The 22,271-nt window shown below is 40.9% G+C and overlaps 1 protein-coding gene across 1 annotated transcript in view; it reads right to left on the bottom strand.

Annotated features, from left to right (window-relative positions):
• Positions 1 to 19,964: 19,964 nt before the first annotated feature.
• The window catches only part of GFRA1 (GDNF family receptor alpha 1), a 132,141-nt gene continuing 129,834 nt past the window's right edge, over positions 19,965 to 22,271 (bottom strand). The window contains exon 9 of the mRNA XM_009087163.4: positions 19,965 to 21,876. Coding sequence (XP_009085411.1) covers positions 21,715 to 21,876 — 162 coding nt within the window. The 3' untranslated portion in view covers positions 19,965 to 21,714. The remainder of the gene's footprint in view (positions 21,877 to 22,271) is intronic.

Here is a 22,271-nt window from a genome sequence, read left to right on the forward strand (position 1 = left end):
AGTTACCACTGCCAATGTCACCTGGAATCTTTTGCACCTACAGGAAATGCCTAGAAGTTCTCAGGGCAAGAAATAAAGCAGAGGGTCTTTCTTCTTGTTATTTTCAACAAAACTCTTTATCAGTCATTCTTTAAACAGCTGAGATACTCTCTCACACCTACTGTCTGCAGTTGTCACCCAGAGTAAAAAGCCAAGTGTTCAGGCTTTTTCTCTCTTTCTTCAGAGTAGCTGCAGAGAGCTCAGGGAGAGCTATATTGAAATACATTAGTAACACAGAAAACCTCCTCCACCTACTCTATCATCTCAGTATTTTTCCTCCAGCTTCTATTTATCATCTATGTATAGATTCCCTGAATGAACAAAATTCTTCAAGAATTCATGATTCAGGCTGTAGGGCAAGGAGGTAACTGGGGGGAAGGAAGAAATGGCAGGTAAAACGTAATTAATTGTCCGTGCCCTGCTTTCCCTCAGCCATCTGTACAGCTCTTTCCTTTGGAAGTGGAAATGCCTTGGTGGAAAGGTCAAGGTATTAGTGCACTGGGCAGGATTCAGAGAACTTTTTTCAATTTCTGCTATTGACTCTCTGTATGACCTGAGGTAGGTCCCTCATTTCTCTCTGTCTTAGATCTCTATCTGTAAAATAAGGGCATTTCTTTTCCTTTTCCCAGTCTATTTGTCAGCTCTTTAAGCCTTGGCATTAGGTGTGGATGCAAACACACCCACACCTGTGGCTCTCAAAGCAGAATGACAGGAATGCAAATATACAAGACTGTACCTGAGCTTCAAAATCAGCACAGTAAATCTGCTCTCTGTTACTGATTCTTTTTCTTATTTGCATCCTTCTTTGCCCATTAAAAACTGTGATTTTAAAACACAAAGTAGCTATGAACCCATTAGTATAGAGCTGGAATTTGTCATAAACTGCTTTCAGACCAGTGAAGGTGGGAAGAAACCTCCCAGCAGCAGGTTCACTTGCAACTGCAGCTTTGGGCAAGGAGCTTTTTAGGAAGGTCTTGCTGGCCAGAGTTTACAACAAGGCACTGGACTACAGAGATCACAGGCTGATCTGGCATTGCATTCCCTGTCATCCTCAAAGGTACTGTAAGAAAATGTAGCAGAACAGGATATGCTATTTAAATTCACAGCAGTAGCAGCAGTAAAATGTTTAAAAGTCCCCACGAACCAGCTCCTTAATATCCTGTCAATGGCACTTCTCTCACACCCCTGCTGTAAGCGAAAGGAGCAATCAGAGAGATGTGGATTTCCACAGCAAAGCTGGCCCAAGACGTGCTCTCCCCCGGCCAAATCCCACCTCCTCCTTGCAGTTCATCCCCCCTCAGCTGTGTTGATACAGCAGTTTATTATGAACATTATTTTCAGAGGGTTCCCTTCAGGAATGCAGGCTGGGGCTCAGCCCTGCGCTCCTGGTGGCACAGGCGAGGCGTGTCGGATGCAGGGCTGGGATGGGATGTGCAGCTGGGAGCAGGGACTCAGGCTGGGCTTGCTGCTGTGCCAGGCTGCTGTGCAGTGACCCAGGTCTCGCTGTGAGCAGCCTGGTGTCCTGTTCCCTGCATGGGAATGAGTGTGTGTGCTTTCCTAAGGAGCTGGGTGCAGAGTGAGTTCCTGTTCCCGGCACAGCATTCCTTGGGAGAATGTGCTAATTTGAATGTTTGTCTCACAGTGTGTAAGAGCTGGAGTCGCTGCTGGGAAATGTAAAACTTGTGACACACTGTGATAATGGGGGCATTTAACACAGACCATTGAGAAATCATAGTGAGGGGAATCAAACAAGAAAAACTAGGTGAGGTGACTTTCCACGAGTTTTTATTTTCCTTTTGTTCTTCTTTAGAGGGTGAATGAATGGGAATGGTGGCTCAATTTCTGGCTTGTAAGATACAATTTTAACAGGGATATTACTAAAACAGTGTTGAACTTCATTTTGCCTGAGTAACCAAAAATTGACTTCAATTTGCATGCTTGTGCAGAAGCTTATGCTAGGTAGAAGCAGAGCATTTATGGTCTCCAGATGGCAGCTGTGTTGATATATGAAGGTCACATCTTTTTATACCCATTTGTTTTGTATCCATAGACAAACTGGTTGAGATTTGGGGCTGCTTGGAATCAGAATGAATGGACAATGAATAATGGAACCTCTGTTTCCATGCAGGAAAAGTAGTCTGTGATCTACTATGGATACACCTGTTGATCAACAAATTGGCCAGTGTAGCAAGCACTTGTTTAATCAGGAAAAAAAAGGCATACCTGGGCATACATGCTATGAAAATTACCATCAGAGGGAGGAAGGAAGGAACTTCACAAGGAGAATGCTGATAAATTTATTCTTCCCAACAAAAACTGTGGAGATAAGCCCATTAACAACTTTCTGTTTCTGCTTCTCTTTGTATTAATTTTCTCTTTCTTAGTTGAAAATTTAGGAGAACATTTAATTTCTTACAAATTATATAGAATTGTATGCCTATTTGTCTAGTTCCTTTCATCAGCAAGGGTAGAAAGAACTTTTTGTCAGTTATGTCATTAATCCTGGGCCTCTAGCCTTGATTTGACTATTGTGAATAGAGTAACTTCCAGAATCTGTTTGAAAATGTGCCTATCCATACTTTTTCTGAGCAGAAAAATTACCCAGCTTTCTGACAAATGGTGTGCCTAGCATCCAGCTTCAGTCTCACAGGTGGAACATGGGGACTTAAACTGACAGAATCAAAGCCCAGGAAAAAAGAGCAGAACAAGGCTGGATTCTCAGAACTGACTAATGATAAGAGGGGCCTACCAGAAGATCTGGCTCTCAGCTAGCTTTGTGTTTCTAACCTCTGAAGAGTTAGAAGCATTTGAGATGTCTCAAACCTGAGCCAAAATTATCTTCAGTCTGAAGTTTGCTCACTGACTGTTCTCTTCTCTTTGGGCTGGTGCCTTCATTTGTCCCACAGGTCCTCTCACAATGCATTTCCCTGTCGTGCCTGTGGTCCTTTCATCTCGCCTCATTTCCTGAGAGTGCTTAACTGCTTGGAATTCCTTTCTTTTTCCTAATTTGAGAGTTCAAAGTATGGATTTGTAGCAAATTATTCCTGATGAGTGGTTTCATTAAAAGAACAGAAGGGAAAATTTTCTGAAAACTTTCTCTGTTGAAAAGGGGAGGGATAGAGAAATAAAGTACTTCCCAGAGCTGTAATGCATTGTTTTCTGTAGAATTCAGTGCATGGACATGCTGCTGCACCTCATCTTTGCTGAAATTAAGATGAGCTCTACTACTAAACACAGTGCCCTTCCCTGTTCACAGAGGGAATTTTCCAGTGGCAACAATGGTTCACCACAAATGGGGCAATTTCTCCACAAAGATCACAGACACAGAGCCAGAACTTTAGTGCATCTCAAGCCTAGGAGATTCATGAAGAGATTATTTGTATAAGAAAATGTAATATTTTAATGCATTTTAGTTGTTGAACATCTGGTAGAGTTTCTTCCAAGACAACTGGGAAATTGTAGCTGTACACCAATCAATAAACACAGTGGGACTTCCTCAGCCTGTGATGCCATCAGCCATTGCCTTGATGAAAGACATGAAGGCTTGTGAAGATTTTCCAATTATTATTTAGATAGGATCAGGTTAATTCTACTGTATCAAGAAGGTAAGACTAAACTGGGAGAGCCTGGGGTGTACAAAGCTTAGAAGAAAGGAGAAAACATATCTGTCACTGGGTCAGCCTCTCAGAGGGCTGTTAATAATGGATTTTCATGAGTTAACCTTCTGTCTTGTCCTTTTCAAAATGCTGTCATGTAACATGAGTTATGTGCTACCAGATAATTTTCCTAAAGTGGTTGCAGGGAGCACCAAAGACAGTTGTGCTCTTTGTCTGGACTATCATTTTAGAACACACTTTAACTGCATCTTCTGTAGGATACAGCCACCCTGGGGATCTTTTAGAGACACAATTCACAGCAGACAAAGCATCTCTTACGTGTAGTCATGCAAAGTGAAATAAAACAAGGTGAGACTGAAGGCGTCGGTCGGCTTTAAATGGATCCGAATCCTTTCTCCCAGGAGAAGGCAGAAGGCAGTGGTTCTAACCTTGCTGTGGCTTGTACAACACTTACAACACTGATTAACACTTGTTCATGTTCTGCCTGATTTCAGTGGAAATTCCATGGGCCTTCTGGGAGCTCTCAAAGTGCCAGATGAGGAATTCATGGAGGGTTTCCCGCTGCAAGGAAAACACAACGAGCTCAGGCAGCATTGCTTCAGCCCAGGGGCACAGCAGGGCCAGCCTGGCTTTGGCCACAGCCCTGTGCTCTGTACTCCTCTGAAGGGCACAGCAGGAACCTGGACCCTTTGGGGCCATGCAGGGCCTGATCTCTGGGTTTCCCACATTTTTCAGAAGTCTTCAAGAAATGGAAAATAGGCAATGGAGGCAGCACGAGCTCAGCACCCCAGCCCAGCACTGTTTTCCACCAAGAGCCTGGGCAGAGTTGAGGTGTTTTCCCATCCAACCCTGGAGTGTGATGCACTTTAGGTTGGAGACAGGCACCCTTCTGCTCCACCCAGGGAGATTTTCCAGCAGGCAAAAGTGGTTAATGAGCTCTGGAGCCCAGGATGAAGGTGCTCACTGAATTAAATCATCTTTGGGACTATGCAGTGCAGACAGTAAATACTGTACATCACCATCTGAGAGGCTGGCTCCTAACTTCAATTTAATCCCTATTTAGACTGCTTGAATCTTTATGTTCTCATCCATAAAATGGATTTAACAGCATTTTCCTGCCTTTCAAGGCAGCTGGGAAAGCACACAAAGATATGTGCCTTAGCACTAATGAGCTCTTATGAGTACTGTAAATGAGAATCATCTAGATTAAAATGATACAGGGGCTTTTCCTTATTTTGCTGAAAATAACTGAATCTCTAAGGTCACTTATTAGGGGTTTTTTTCAGTGGAAACATTTAAATTTTGTGTAGGAAAGAGTGGGGCCAGAATCTATCAAACATAAAGGTGCATGCATAAATATGCACAGAGCAGTCCAACATTTTCACGCTAAGGAACTACCGTATAAAACATTTTATTATATTTTATTTTGGTTTATATCTTAATTTTTTCACAGCAAGAAGTGTCTAGTAGAGTCAGCTGCGCTAGGGAGAGATCTGATGCCTCAGATTGCTGTCTTTGGATTCCAAAAGTGATGGAACAGTTCCATAGAAACAGAAGGTTGAACGAGAGAAGACAAAACTATCATGGTTTGCACACAAATTGCTTCCTCCAAATCCACCAATTATTACACTATGATATGTGTTTGTAGACTTGGACCAGTGTGCAACATGGCAATATCCACTTTTTGGACAGAACATATTTGTTGTACAGAAGAAGGGGCAAGCATGAGTTTGAGCTGCACATGCAGGAGCAGAGGTACAGAGGAGCCATTCCTCTCCCACCTGCTCTGTCTTTTGCCTTTTACTTGTGTGTGGACTTACTGTGCCTGTGCCTGGTTAAAGGAATAAATTCTTCATTTGTGGCAGGATTAGAAAGCCCTAACTCCAAGATAAAAAGGAATATCATGGAGTAAAATGAATTGAACTTTAAATTGTTGTTTAGGCTTAAATCCAACGGACTTCTTTGCTTGAAATTAGAAAATGAACACAGTGCTCTCTTTTCTCGAGTTGGTTTGTGGTTTGGTTTCTTTTTGGTTTTGCTGTTGTTGTTTTGAGTTTTGTTTGTTTTTTCCTCAGGTGTTGGAAACAAGATCTTTTGGAGCATCCTCTGCTATTTATCACAAAACCAGCTGCAGAGCTGAAACATGAGATGTACAAGGCAAAATTAATAAAGATTGTCATGCTTTCTGGTTTGTCTCTTCCTGCAGGATTTCTGAGGTGCCCTTGCAGCCACAACAACCGTGTGTGATTACAGTGAGTATGATTATGTCTGGATGCTTAGCACCAATTTCCAAGCTGAAGACTATGATTTTATTGTGTATTATTCATAAAGTTCCTGCTAGGCCTAATGCTTGCTTCAGGAGAGATCACTGTGGAATATTTGAGCTGAACCTGTCTCATACCACTTAACAACCCACTTTATCAGCACCCTGTCCACAGTAATGCTGAACACACTTCCCAACAGGGTGAATTTTAGCTGCTCCATTACTTTCTCAGAAATCTGCCCCTCCCCCCTTTGGTAAATGCCTTCTGATACTTTGGACTGGATGTACCACCTGAAAAGAGGGTCAGGGTCTCCTGCATGCAGTTGAATGTTATTCCACCACCAGCATTTCTCTCAGGAAACTTTGAACTCTTCTCAGTTTTCCAAGTCAGCAATTGGATCATATTTATTTAGAGCTGGCTGTGCAAATGTATTGATTTGTAGCCTGTTATTGTTTTGTGCCTTGTATTTATGTGGCTCTAATGGACTAAAAGTGTTTCAAAACTGAAGGGGATTAAAATATGGAGCTTTTTCTCTGGGTAAGTGTAGGGAATATTATAACTTGAAATCTGTTCTAAAATGTGATTTTACAGCATTTATATACTGTTATTTTAAAGCTAGAGACACTGTGCCATCCAGTAATTGAGTACAAAGCCATGAAAACAGTAGAAAGAAATGAAGGTACAGAGAGGAAACAATGAAGCTGGCAACACAAACCCTTGTCAAATGTGAGGAATGAGCTTTGAAACAAGCTCTGACTTTGCCTCAGCACCACTTGCTTGGTCGAATAATCTCAGCCCCCCCAGCCAGATGTCACCATATGGCCAGTGACAACTTTCAATTAAAGGCCTATGGTGTTTATCATCTCCTTTTACATATGGATAAAAAGCAGTCCTGTGACCTGCCCATTGCACCCAAGAGGATTGTGCTCCTTCTCTGAAAGATGTGTGTGCCAAGACTCATCCCCATCTTGGTGCTGCAAGTTTCCAAGCCCAGTTTTGGTGTTTTGAACCTTTGTTCAGCCACTGCCAGCTCTGAAATGAGCCTGCATCTCCAGCAGTCCCTGGGTACTGAGGGTGGGCTTTGGAGAAGCTCAGGGCTCAGCTCTTGACAGTGCTTAAAATGTCACTGTGCAGTTGATTGGAGCCTCACAGCTGCTTTGGCTGCCCACTTCTGCAAGGGGCATTTTCAGAGCATGGCCACACAAATGTGAGTTTTGGGTCCTGCATCCCAGCTACAGAGCAAGGAACCCCCTCCCTCATTGTCACACTTATCAAGGGGTCCTGGCACCCTTCACAAGGAGGGACAGATGTTAATGATCCAATCAGCTGCTCATCCTTGAGATTGCATAATGATTATCCCACAAATTTGATTATTGGAGTTACTATGTGTTTTAAGCTAACTTTTATGCATGGCTGGGCTTTCCCAGTAATCCTACACAGTATCCAAGGCACCATTCAGTGGCTTCTTGCAAATCCCTGCAAAGCAATTACTGTCCTTTCTACATATTCAAGAATTGTCAGTTTCAGGTGCAATTAAAGTAAAATTGCTTTCACTAGGTACTTGGCTATGATGACTTTTGCTGGTCATAATTCTCTCTACACTATGTTGCTTCTTCAGATAAAAATTATATTTCTCTTGTGCCCTGGAATCTCAAGCTCATTTTTGACCCAGAGTATCCTCAGAGAGTTGTAAAACTAAGATGTTATAACTGCACATTACCTAGTAATGAACATTGTGAGAGTCAGGCCAGGAAGATGAAGACAAGAGGTATGAATTAATGTTTTAATAATCTTCCTCAGATCAGTTCAAGTCATAGAGGCAAGGATCCCAGTAACTGCTGGTGAGCAATGCAGCTGCTCCAGGATGGTCTGAAATTGCTGTGTAACTCTCCCAGGAGATGGTGCTCAGTGTCTGCAGAGACAGATGGTCACTCAGCCACCAATAGAGCTTTGACCTTGTCCCATGATGGTGCAACTGTGCACTTTGGACAGAACTGCTGCTTACAGTGGCATGGCTTTTGCTGGAGGCATAGGAAGCTCATCAATTTAATTTTACTTCTATTTAATCCTAGGCTCTGCAAGACATCCTTTTGTACTGGTCCAGGGCATCCACCATTTTTATAGTGGAAAGCAAAAATCTGCTTTATTTCAGACTAGCACAAGGTTTGAACTGAAACAACTGTGAATCACTTGGTTCTGCAGGGCTAGGACAGGAAACCTGTGGAAGCAGCATCTCTCACTGCACCATGCTGGTGTTCCTTCTCCAGTACAGGAGCCAACCAGCATGAGGCACTTTGCAGACCTGCACAATGCCAGTCTTCCCACACACCCATGTGTGCTGCCAGGCCAGATCTGCTGAGATTTGTCCATGTCGAAATAACCAGAACAGTGTCTTGTTCTTGCATTTTAGAATACAGAGATTTCCAAAGACAGTGCAAAAATTCTGTTTTCACATCTCAGAGCAGAAACCCCAAACACTACAGAGCTATATCCTAGAGAAATAGGTTTAATAGATTAAGAGGCTGTCTTCTGGCACTGTGCAAGGTGTTGGACTTGCCTGAATCATTCCTTGAACACAGCTTTTCTCTTGGAAAAAAATCTTGTCTGGCTTTAAAGATTTTGTTCAATGGTGGAGAACACAGTACAAATCTTGCTTATTTGTTGCTGTGTTTACTTACATTCTCTGTTAAAAATACAGCACTTCTCCATGCTGAACTGGTCTAGATTTAACAGCCTTGTTAAAGCTTTGTCTACGGATGGAAAACTTTCTAGTTATTTTCTAATTTTCTGTTCCTTGTTAGGTTCCCACAGTCAGTGTTCATGACAGCACACAGTGGGTTTGTGATGAGATTGCACAGTTAGGGATGTGCTATTAGCCATGCTTTTCACAGACATTTAGCATCACCCTTTTGGCTCTTCTTGGAACCATCTCCACTTTTTCAGCACCAGTTCGATAAGATTTACTGAGAAAGGACAGTACAGACCCAGATGGCTTCCCACCCAGTGCATTCAGAAGTGGCAACACTTCCATGTGTGTTACTATAAATACAGCAACAAACACTTAAAATGATTTAATCTTTTGTTTTTAAGTACCTGTCTGCTGTGAGATGGGTGCAATGCCACAGAAGGAGTGCTCAGAAAAGCCAGTATGCCTGAGTTGACCCTATTCCTCCATTTGGCTGGTCCAGAAAACATGGTTCAGTACAAAAGGGAGTACATTTGCAGTGACTGTGCCAGATACAGCTTTCTCAGATATCAGTGAACCAAAAAATTTGCAACAGGGGGAAGTTGTTAGAGAAACTGTTAGCACTGCAACCTCCTTTGTTTTCTTTAATATACCCTCTTGATCTGTTCTGTGCCCAGAGCCACCTTCCAGTTTGTCAGCCACCACGAGTCCAGCTCCTGGTTGTTGGGTGTTTAAAAAAGTCAGTTAACCAATAAAAACCTGAGCCAAGCTCCCAACGAGCATCTGGCTGGGCTTGTTTGGATGTGTCTGTGAGTAATGCCAAGCTGCAGGAAAGCCAAGCCAGTATTCAGACATCAGTTTTTGGAAATGGGATTTGTTGTGTTATTTATCTTCTGTATTAATGGAGAGGGCCTGGCTTTTGTTTTTTAACCTTGTTGTTTCAATGCCAGAACTGTAGAAATATAACCCAAGTTAAAACAATAGCTCTTAAAAGATGTGATATTTTCTTTCATCCCCTGTTTAGTAAGCAGCCTTGGCAGTGTCATTTCATATAAAGAACTGCAAAGTCACAAGGTCCAGAAATACAATAATTCCAGGAATGACAAAAAAAATGACCTGCTTTGTCTTTTTATTGACTATAACTGTGGTGAAAAAGGCCATTCTGCATCCTCAGCCGTAACTACTTAATTACTTTCTGTTGTTTTTTGGAGATGTTTCTAACCAACATTAAGTAAAATGTACATTGTGGGGCAAACCATCCATACACTATATGCCATAATTACTGTTTAGCAATTTCACACTAGCAAAAATTTATTAAAACTTCACGACTCATTAATAGTAAGTGATCATAATCGCTTAATAGAAAAGGAAACTCAGCTAATGATAGAAGTGCTGATTAATGTTTTTGACCTTAAGACAGGAAGTCAAGTGAAATTAATGTCATTGGGTGTTGAAAGTTAAGTTATTGTCAAGTGTAGATAGCCTCTAATCAAAAGAGAAATCCCACAACTTCACAAATTTTGTGTTCTTCATGAAAAAACTCTCGCTTTTCTATACTCCATGGCATTTTTAAAAATCTCACTGCCACGTTTCAAGGAACAAGACTGACCCATTTATTACAAAGTTTAAAAAAGGAAGTTGCACAGACACACACACACATATATACACATACACACATATATATATATACAGCCACTTCAGGATGAGATCTTACAGAAATACTTAACACACTGGCCATACTTAACCAAGCAGCATTAATGTAGCTATTTATCTCTTTCTTTTGGTCAACAGTATTCCTTTTTTGAGCTCAGGTTAACCATTTTTGAAGAGAATAACAGCCCGGCTGACCAGTCAGTTGCCTCATCACACATCAGATGCTTGGGCACCACTGGAGCTGACAGGATGACTGTCCTTGCAGCCAGCTGTGTGCCTGGAAAGCATCAGCCTCAGCTTTGCATCTGGCTGCTTCTGATGCCCACTGGGGCTGTTGCAAGTGGTGGCATTTGGGATGCAGCAGGCACTGGACTGCACCAGGAGGTCTTGTGGCCAACCTCAGGCCAGGTGAATGGGGCAGTGGAATATCTGTGCAAGGGTCCCAGTCCCTGAGGTAACTCAGGTACTGGGCTGTAAATGGAAATGACTTCTACTTCAGCTGTAAGTATTTTTTATGTGTGCTCTTTTTTCATGTTTTGAAACGAGACATTATCTGAGAGCAGGATTCCCCAGGACATACTTGTTCTGAGTTCTGCCACAGCCCTGCATGTAACATCCCAAGATGAAGAGTGGGGAGCCTCTCAGACATTGGCCTAATCTGTCCCACTGAAAAGGCTGAATGGAGATGCCTCAGCCTTCCACCTGAGAAGGCAAACTTCTTTCCAGATGCTAAATCAGGTTGTGAGCATGCTAAAACTCAGTTTGAATTATCTTCTCTGGATTATTCAACAGCTCCCATGATGGGCAGAGAGGGAGGGACAGTTTCTTCCAAGTATGAGCAGAAACCTGGCTACTGTTAGTGAGCCTTTTGTTCATTTGACATCAGTCAAAGTCACAGAGGGAAGGACAATCCCTTTCTAATAATGTCACTCAATATCTAGCCTACCTACATTTGTATTAATAATAAAGCCCTCAGGCAGTGAGTTATGTGCAGCCATTGATTTGCTCAAAACAGCACTGAAATATTGACAAACACTGTTTTGGAGGCAAATAAAAGCTAAACTGTATTTATATCCACCAGATTTTGACCTCTGACAAACAAGCAAATGGAACTGCACAGCCAGGTTAATGCTACCTCTGAGCCTCTCCAAACCAGAATGAAGCCTGCAGTGGATTGGTAAATGCAGATTTATTTTTACATTTTTGTTTTTATAATTTGTATCTGTGTGTGTACTTGGTGGGAGACTTTCCAACTGCTTCTCTTGAAGATTTTTGTGTTAACATCTCTTTTGAAAGCAAAAGGGATGTGGAACACTTGCAAACCTGGAGATAAATACCATCTGTTTAGTTAACTTCACTGAGAATATTGGTGGAATGTTGTTCTTTTTTTAAAACATATATACAAGAGCAATTCAGAGATTTGAATTGCGGGTCCTTCCAAAGAAATTGACTACAAGACTTTATTTTATAATGCTACAAAAGATAAATGTATTTTTTATTAAAGACTCTGTAAACTACACTTTCTACCTCAGAGCAAAAGATTTTCTATCATCCTCTCTGGGAGAAAAAAAACCAACAACCAATCCGAAAAGGCTTCTGCATAATTACAATGGAGCAACATTTCCCAGTCCCTATTTTTGGCCTTTTCCTCAGTGTTGCTCTGCAGTTTTCTGTAATTAATACAGATAAAAAATTCTGGTGATGCAGAATTAGGGGGTGTAGTTTGTATTCAGAGCCAAAAAAGACAAGCATCTCACCCAAACAACTGAGTTTATTGTTACCAAAAAAATGTTTCAGGAAATCATACTTCTGTCTCTGAACACAAACCAGAACTCAGCATGAAGCAGACAATAACAGAGACAGGGTTTTTGCCAACATGCAGGAGCAGTGCAAGTGTCAGGGCAGGCTGGTTGCTTGGGCAGTGTTTTGGAGAGCTCTAGGAGCATGCCTGGGAAATGGTCTGGATCACCTTTCAAAATCCCTTTCCTGTGCAGCTCAGAACACTTCTGATATATTAGCACACTGGAAATGCATCTCCAAGAAAACCTCAAGTGGGAAGGTGTCAGATTTGCCCCCTCTAACCTGTCCATCTTTGTCCATGCCTGCTTTGAAGATGCCAAACCATTCATCTGCTTACCAGGGTGTCATTTAAAATGTCTCTGCACAACCCAACCCATTTAACTGAAATTATTCTGTAAAAGCCATATAAAGTAGATAACTCCACTCATCCAGGCCCCACTAGACCCCAACAACATTCCTAAAGGATGTCAGCCAAAGTGTGCTGAGCAGTGTTTTACACATGGCAGCCAGGAGAGTGGAGAGAGAACTCAGTTTCTCTGTGAGGATGCTGGTGCCCTCCATCATCACAGGAGATGGGTGCTAGGAGGGGTCATTCTTTATACACAGCATAACCTCTACAAGGGAACAAGGGCAATGTGATACAGTGGCTCATGTTTGTGCACCTTCTAGGCAGTCCCTTGGCACTAGCTTGCCCAGCTTTGTCCAGGAGAAGTAGCCCTAACTGCCATGATCTCAGCCCACAGGGAAATTGCCACAGGCAGCCTATGTGTGAACAATTAAAAGCAAAAACCCTGCCAACCCTAGATCAACAAAATACAGCCTAAAAATCATACCCACAGATGAGGCACACTGAAGAATCCATCTGGCCATGCACAGTTGGCTGCTTAGAGATGTCAAAAGCAGCTTGGTTTCATCTGTCCCAGGAGAGGCTGCTCAGCAAGTCTGTCATGGAGCTGTACCTCATGAGTGGAGGCTGCTGCTGTTCCTCCATCCTCATCCTCCTCTTTCCCAGCACTGGAGCTGTGGCAGCACAGAGAATGAGGGAAAGGTAGAAGGAAAGTCCAGTGCTAACTCAAACTGGCAAACATTGTGATTGCTTTTGTGCGCCACGCTCTCCAAACACGTTTTGAAAGGGTTAAACATTTGGAAGATGGCACTGCAGGAGCTGAAGAACCTGGAGCACTTTATCCACAGGACTTAATAGCAGCAGAATGACTCCTAAATCCAAGCAACCTCAATAGCTGGCCCAGGAAGCCAAGATGAGTATTGGATACTGCCAAACAGAATGTGCTGCCTTCCCCTCCCACCTCCTGAAACACAGATCATCTGGGTAGCAAACCATGCCAGGACAGCTAAACATCTCCTACTCGCATCACCCCTGCAACTCTAGACCCTCCTAGAGCTGCCAAAGCATGATGATGATTTAGCTGGAAAAGTGTTTGCAGCCCTTGTAGAGCAGACCTTTCACCTTGGATTTTGTGCATCTCTACCACTCCCCTCTCTCCTTCTCACACCCTGCCCCCAAACCTTGCTTCTCTCTCTGAGTAAAAGCAATTTAAACTGGCTGGCCTTAAAATGGTGGGAGGCTCTGGCCCTTTGCTGAGCAGCAGCTTTTACATGGGTGAGTGTGACTGCTCCTTGCTCATAATATATTCATTTGTTAACTCTCAGCTTGAATATGAGTCAATGCTGAAATAATTTTCCTGGTTTTTAGTCACCAACATGAGGAGAGGCATCCTGAAAGCTTGTTTATCCACCTTCCTTTTCCCCTCCCAGCACACTCTGCATTTCCTAAAATATCCTCCTGCTAGAGCTTTTGTCTTCACAGCCTTTGCAGCTCTTCTGCTGCCATTGTGTGAAAATAGGAGCGAGCCCTTTCTCTCTGGGCTGGCAGGATGAAGGGGTGGGATGGGTGTGGAGGCGTCTGTGCGTGCCAGAGAGTGAACAAGCATGAATGGGGCCAGCTGGCCCCTCTCCTGCCCGTCCCTCCATCATTTCCATCTGATACTGCCTGCTCTTTGTAATTTTGCAGGCCACATTCACTAACACAAAGAGACTAGGGAGCAAGCAAATGGACAGATATTTAAAGGGAAAAAGCTTTATTTCTTATTTTCTTAGATCATGGTAGACTGCAAAACAACAGGGAGAAATGAGATCAAGTTTGTTGTCCTTTTTTTTTTTCTGCCAGTTAAGCTTCCTTTTTTCTTTTTTAATAATGAATCAAAACAGAAGAAAAACAACCAGGAAATTGTTCTCACAAAAACATGCTTTTTAATAAAAAAGAGAATAATGTTTATTGAGAGGGATTTTTTTGTTCTGGATATGTACAATACCAATGCAGGAGGATTATGCTAACAGAAAACGCCAAACATCATGGATTGACTTCCAAAGTGTGGACAGTCCAAAGAGCAATGTCCTCAGAGCAAGTAAGTCAACAGGAACAAGTGAACAGTGGTTTTGGGGGGTTTTTTTACAACAAATTACCAGCCATTAGGACTGAAGACCTGACGTGGAATAACCTGCAGTGAGATGTACAGAAACCTGTAAGACGACACAGAATTTGCACAAGAAGGTCACTGTTTGTGTAAGAATTTCCTCCAGAAAATGGAAGCAGGTTCTAGACAGTTTTGGAAAAAGACAAAGAGGAAAAATAGGTGGAAAAAAGTGCAGGAAAATGCTAACATGGGATATCCTCAGATCACAGTGAATGCCAGTCCTCCTGGGTCCAAATGCTGTTACCTTCACCACTTCTGCTTACCCTCAATTAATTGCTTTATCTTCGTGTTGTAAGAAAAATTACTTTTTATGAGCCTTCTCCTGCTATTTCTTTTTTACAGCAGCTCTCGTCAACTTGTAGTTTACACAAAAAGTGCAAAATTCAACCCACCCTCAGGTGAAAGACACATGCACCTTCCCAGCCAGAGCAAGCCAATCATTTCAATACTAGTAATGCTCACAAAACCTCAACCCTGTCAGGGCAAACTCAGTAGCAATAATTCTGGAGGAGGGAGAACATGGAGATCAATAACTGCCACCAGTTAAGTTTCCCACATGTTGGAGTTCTTTGAAGCAATTTCTCCCACTGACTGCACTTGGGATTTATTTTTTGTTCTTTTCCAGAAACAATGTAAGCTACTGGGAAGAGGTAAGAGGTTGATTTTATGCAGCACTTCCCAGAAAAGCAGCAATATAAAAATCAAGGCCATATTTTTCTTTGAATTTCTACCTCTTCTTAGTTTTCTTTTTAGGAAATATATGACTCAGCTCAGTCTGGGTTGTGCACTCCTGACTGCCAGGCACAATCCCCTGTGAGGCTTTGTTCCACCTCTAATAACCCTCACAAACATTCCTTCTGTCCTAACTTTCACTTAAAGGTTAAAGCCTTGTCTCACCCCAAAGCAGGCAGAGGATGTCACTGCTAATAACCAGGTCTGGGGATGGGAGAGGGAGATCCTGTGCTCCCAGCTTTTAGGTCAGCATGCTCCCAAAAGAATTGCTTCACTTCTCAGATGGAGGAACACTTTCCATGGGCTAATCCACACAGTCAAAAGAAAAAATCCATCATTTCTCTGTTTTATCCTCAGTGGGACACACATTTCTCTCTCAGCAGTGTGCTTTCTGCAGTATCTCCTGCTAAAATAAATGGTGGTTCCCTAAACAGCAATTTTTGCATCTTCAGCCTTTCTCCTGTTTCTCCAGCCTCCTTCTGTCACATATATCCTATTCCATAAACATTACCATGAGAAGACCGTATAGTTTTAATCTTATTTTGAAAATGACTCCAGAGTTTCAGTAGATGTGCTGGCCTCTGTGCTTGAAGGAGTTCACATCTCCCTGTGGTTCACAACATCCGTGGGGTTTAGCTTTTGTAGCATTTAAGCTTTGACCTAAGGACAAGTGCAGTGGCCAAAAATCAACTCCTCACTCAGCTGCAGAGCTGCAGCTAGCAAGCCTGCCATGACTTATTTGTCAGCATGCAGCTCTGACAGGTTTGTTAGTGGGGGATAAGCTTCACCCCAGCTGGACAGGCCTGAGTGATGGAGCAGACACAAAGGCTTTGGAGGAAAGAGGTTTGTAAGAAGTCAAATATTTTGGTATTTTGGAAGGAGGAAATTGAGGAAAACTGACCTTAAATCTATGACTCATTTTCTTCTGGATTCTAGGAAGTTCTCCTTTTGCCAGATTAAAAGAATGATAATGTTGGAATCACTACCAGCAGGTGAAAAAGGGGCTAAGATTTGGGTGTTTTAATCTAGGCAACAATTAGGTCCAATTCTATGCAGGGCAACTGCAATTGGCACTGAATAGGATAAAACAACAGAAACTGGTTTAAACTCTGGTTAAATGTGCTCAGAGAACTCCTGTGAATAGTCTAGGCAGTAGTAGTTTAGTCCCAATTTAGAATATCACAGTCTATCTTGGTAAGAAATGCTACTGAGAAATTTATTGACTCTGTGCTCCTTTAAAATTCAGGTAATTTTTAGGTCACATCTTGAATTTGTTGCTCATGCTTTTATGAATGATAAAAACCAGATGGAACATCTTGTAGGAGTTGCAGGAATTGGCTTCTGACTATTGAGGTGCCCACATCTAATATGCATCTATTAAGTATAAACATTGCCTGGAGGCAAACCTAGGAAGAGAACATGAAGCAAGGGTGTATAAAATTCAAGATAATATTGAGTTAAAAATGGGAATTCATCATCCCCCCTGATTTTACCTTAAGAACAGAGCCATCAACATTTCCCACAGAGAATTCTTACTCTTGTAAGAATTTACTACTTAGTGAGACTTTATCCATTTGACTGAAATTCCAACTGGAAAATACATTAGAAGTATTTAAATATTTCTAATAGCTTGCAAAGAGTTTGAAAGTTTTCAATCCTATTCAATACCAAACTAAATTTTAAATTCCATCTGGGGAATAACAACATAATGTTTTAGATTATTCAAGTCAAACCAGTGCTAAAGAGATAAAATGGGAACTTTCAATTTTCTCCCCGTTAAAGGTGTTCTTAGTTCAGTCGAGACATATTCCTGATCACATCTTTTTCTTCTCAAAAGTGAAGGCTGTAATTAAAAAAGAAAACCAGAAAATCAGCACTGAAGCAAATTTATAAACTTGAATACTGTGGAGTTGGACAAAAATGACCTTCCAAAGTTAAAGAGAAGTTGAAACAGCCAATAATTGAAATGTCACAGGAGGAACTGGCTGCTGAGAAAAAGCAAATATTTAAAGATGAGAAATATTTAACAAGTCACTGGATTAATTTCTCTGCCAAGTTCATCAGAACCAAATATATTTCTATTTGATGTCAGGGACATCAGGTACAATCTGACTAACCTTATGGGCATAAAACAACCCCAGAGGCCTCTTTAGCCCAGAACGGTTTTAATGCAGAACATGCAGAATGCAGAAGAGTTTAATGCAGAAAGAAATAATGTCATAAATTGAACATATTTTTCAGTGAGGTAGAATCACCTTGGTATTGAAGACAAAGAAAGTTATAATTGTATGAGTAACTGCTTGTGCTTCCATCTCTTACTGCTTGCTCTGAAGGAGCTGCTGCTGCAGCAGAATCCAGCTCTTTTCTTAGAAGCTAAGTATGAGATAGTCCTGTCACTTGACATACAAAAGATTTATGTTCCTTCAGGGAGCTGTTCTGAGTTTTGCTCTTCTACTTCACTGGTTTCTCACCATCTTTACCCCATGGAAATATCATAGTGATTAGCCAACAATCGCAAATTTTAATTACATTGAGATTTCAAGATGATTCCTGCTTTTTTTTCTTGATCTCCAGCCTCAGGGCACAGGCTTTGCAAAAGTAGATACTTTCGTGTTTTCAGTCTACTGATAACAAATTGTGACCACTCATGTTCAAAAGGCTGGGTCTCTAGAGGGATGTAATTTCACTGGGGGAATAAAAAAACCAAACAAACAAAAAAAAAACCAAAAAAAACCCCAAACAAACAAAATAAAACCAACCCCAAAAAACCAACCAAAAAAAAAACCCACCAAAAAAACCCCACCTGGGAATAGGCCTCCAGACAAGAGTCTGTCTAGTCTGAATTCTTAATCATTTTCATGCTTTGAAAATGATTAAGAATTCCAGTTCCTCCTAATTCTTCCTACTGACACGGTGGGAATGAAGCTGCTCAATGGGAAGTGGCCAGTGCCTGGGTGGAGACAGACAGACAGATGGACAGATGGACAGCTCCTGCTCAAGGCTCAGCACTTCATACCCATCCTCCTGAAGGAGCCAGATCTCAGGGAGCCTGGTCAGTGAAGCCAGGGCTGCACCTCTCACCACTGACCAAGTCCCTGCATGGTCACTCCTTGGGGCTGCTGCCTGCTGAAGGTGCCACCACCCACACTGGGCCAAGGAAAACCCTCAGCTGCTGTTATTCTTGCTGTTATTCTTGCAAATTTCTGAAAGGTTCACCTTCAGTGCCTCTTTCACTGGAACAGCTCGTGGAATGAAGAGTTACGCTGACTGATGCAAAACCTCAGCCGTACATTTCAGTCCAGTCTCAATTTTACCTTTGTGTGCACTACTTTCAAAAAGAAGCACAAACATGCTATTAATAATACTAATGACAGCGTCTGTTCAGTACAAGATGATTTGGATGTGTTTACGGGAGCCCATGATTTAATTTACACACAACTGAATTGGTGAGATTTACAACTGGAACAGTAGATCATCTCTATGTACATCTTTATTTGGACAGTCCCTATATTATTGTTATATGGATCAAATTAATCTTTTAAAGGGCTATATAAAGCCCAGGCTAAGCTTGTTCATTAAACACTCAACACATGATATTTTAAGTGACTAAAAGGGGGAAAAAAAATTAAACAATTTGCAGAATTCAATATTGTAGCATGTGACTGCATTGACAAGGTCACCATGCTAAACTGACCTCATCCATACCACATACAACTTCAGAAAATCCTCCAAAATTTGCATGATGATGCCTGTAAAGTGTCAGACTACTAAGGCTATTTTTTTTCCTTTCTGCCTGTTTAATAAGCAATTAAATTTTTTTAATTAGGACTTCAAAACTAGGACTTAAGACAAAAAGCTTAAGTGCCCTGTTGAGCTTTTTTAGCTACCTGTAAAAACCACCACTTTTTCTTCTACTACATACAAATTTTATTTCCAAATTAACTCTCACTGACTCAGATAACCAGCAGTTTCTTTTGTAATTAGAAGCTTATTAGGTTGTTATTTACAGTATAAGTGATCAATAGTTTTTACTCTAGATCAGACCGTGTCAAAGCTCTAATAACTGGTATTAAATGTAAGAGAGATACTGCAAGCAAAGCAAACATTAAAAAAATCTTCAAAAAGTATATACTATACTGGGAGATTATTAAAATTCCCGATACTGGCTAAAATGTTTAATGTGCTGAATACAAATTATATTTTGAAGAAAGATTTGTGGATCAAAGATGGATTTAATAATCATAATGTTTAGGATTTTGTTTTGAAAATATTTTTAATTGGATAATGTCAGACTTCTGAATTACAATGTTGTGTTCATTAGCATTTCAATAGGTTATACTATCAACTCTTTTTGACATAAAAGAATTTGATTCATTTTAAAAATCATGAATCTCATGATCTTTTTTCTGCTGCCACTAGTTTTCAATAATTTGATTATCTTCTACAAGAAGAGCAACAGGAACCACATGGGCTTTGCTGGAAATGATGGTCTATATATCTCTTCCCTGAAAGCAGCTCTGCTGCCTTTGAAAGTAATTTGCAGTTTCTTATCAACACAGAATTAAAAAGTAATATTGTCTAATTTGTTATGTTCAGTGGCACAGAGTATTGTAGAATTCTATCACACGCAAATCGCTTTGAAACCTGTATTATGTGACCACAATCAAGAGTAAATAAATGAATTTCAAAATTTATGAAAGTGTTTATTATTAGCCAAGAAAAATCTCAAAAGATGAACTTGTCAATAGGTTTAATAGTCTCTTAGCAAGATGTGTACTTTGCACACTCAAACCTCAGTGCAGTTTATAAAATAGTAATTTGTACTTTAGAGTTGTATTGCAAATAACTGGTCTGGACATTTCAGAGCAGGACAGGGCATAATTGTGTAAGTCTCAGAGTAAATCTCTACATTCAACATGATGAGCTCCTTGCTTGCAGAAGTTATCTTCGACTTCCAAGAGGAACCAAAACTGATTACTGTTGATCACTTAGACATAACTGCTTGTAACAGTCAACAAGCCATCACAGTAAGGTATAAAGACAGCCCTTAGGAGAAATGCTGCCTGATGACATTTAAAGCTTTAAGGAATTCCTTCTCGATACTGCAGGAAATCACCATGAGCCAGCACAGGCTGCCAATGCCACTGAGTGGAACCAAGCCATTAAATCATGTGTACTGGTAACACTGCCATTCAAACCATTAAATTAATTCATGGAGCTGGTCTTGCAAACAGCTCATCATGTCAGCAATGCCAAGGTCGGTGGTAGGAACTACCAGGGTGAGAAAAGCCTATCACAGGGGTACATGTGCATGATGCTGCCTTGCAACTGGATCAACCATCCTTTTGTGTTGATTTTAGCAGTTCTAAGAAAAAAACCACGGTTTAAATGATATCCTTCTAGTTCTTGTCCCTCTACAATGTTTTGATAAGAGAAGTAAGGCATGAAGTTCCTGTAGCTGTTTGATCTGACATTATCAGGTATGTATAAACAGATGATGATGTTTTAGCAGAGCAAATAAATTGTATGTCATTTTTTTATTAAACAAAGAGTATAATAATAACTGGACTATATTATCACAATGGAAGCATAGAAGACCATAGACTGTACAGCTGAAACCCTGTAGCAATATTTGTTCCTCATATTTAAAGAAATGTATCTTTATCAAGCTTTCACAATGGCTGCATCTTGCTAATGTAAAGAATCTCCACTCTTGTTAAGGCTAGATGATTATAATTAAAAGAGAAATGTACTGTTAGGATGTTCTAGGCCACACTCTATGAGAACTGAACTGAAAGACATACATTATACCTGTATGTGAGTTAGAATGGCTTTCAGCAGGGAACGCAGAATCACTTACAGTACAGAAACATTGAAAGAGGAAAATGCTAACACACTGAAAGAGTTTAACATCAGTAGCGGTTTATCAAATGAAGAAGTTTCATAAAGTCCACTCTCTGGGAGAACATTCACCATTAGACAAAAGCCTGGCATCCTTGATAGTCTGAAGTTCAATCAATTTGAAAACCAAAACCATTCAATGTGATAAACAAGATTTTAAGAAAACCATCATCTTCTTTCTCAGGTAAAAGCCAGAATTAAAATAATAATTATTAAAATAAACCAACCAGGTCGCTTTACAGGCAAATTTACACACTGTCTCTTTAAAACACAGCATGCCCAAAAGCCTTTTGGGTTTGGAATGTAGCACTGCACCAAGTATTTCACAAAGCCTCTAAATATCACAAGAAGCTTTTTTTTTGAGAGAAAAAAAAAAAATAATTCCAGCTGACTGAGACTGTTCTAGTAGGAGTGCCTCAGCTTAGCTCCCAGACCTGGAATTCCGGATAAACAACAGAGGACAGCAAACAGATTTTTTTTTTTTTTTTGAATTTTTTTTTAAACACTTTTGTCCTTTTGTAATGCAGCTACAAGACGACTGATGAGCTTAGGGACAAAAAGAGTGAGAGTGCAAGTGCCATCAGGGTGAGCTGTGTGCTTAGATAGGAGCTGGTAGGAAGAGCCAGGGAATTCTCCGTGGATATGTGACTGGTGGAGACTCCCGCTGTGTTGTCCTTCCCCAGAGCGTTCTGCAAGACACAACACCTTCCTTGGTCACCAGCACAACATCTCATTGCAAAGCATTCACTTCTAGTTCATGAAATTCATCTTTTGTCTGCCCATGTCCCGCCCTCCACTGATACCGACATATCAATCTCATACATGGAATGATAAAAAGGGCATTAAAACAGATGCTGCAATGACAGCATTTTGAAATTACTTAACACCAGTACTGCACACTTCAAAAAAGAGAAAAGTATTAAAAAATTATTACTTTAGCAATGCTTCCATGTGTAAAAGTATGGGGGTTTTATTTTAGGGATCTGTGTTTGTCATGCCAGTTTATTTTATAACAGCAAAAGCAAGACCCCCAGAGAAACTCCCCCTTCTGTACAGTGAACAGAAAAAATTTGTTTGACAAGTT

This window comes from Serinus canaria, chromosome 6, assembly GCF_022539315.1.
Source record: "Serinus canaria isolate serCan28SL12 chromosome 6, serCan2020, whole genome shotgun sequence".
Classification (NCBI taxonomy): Eukaryota; Metazoa; Chordata; class Aves; order Passeriformes; family Fringillidae; genus Serinus; species Serinus canaria.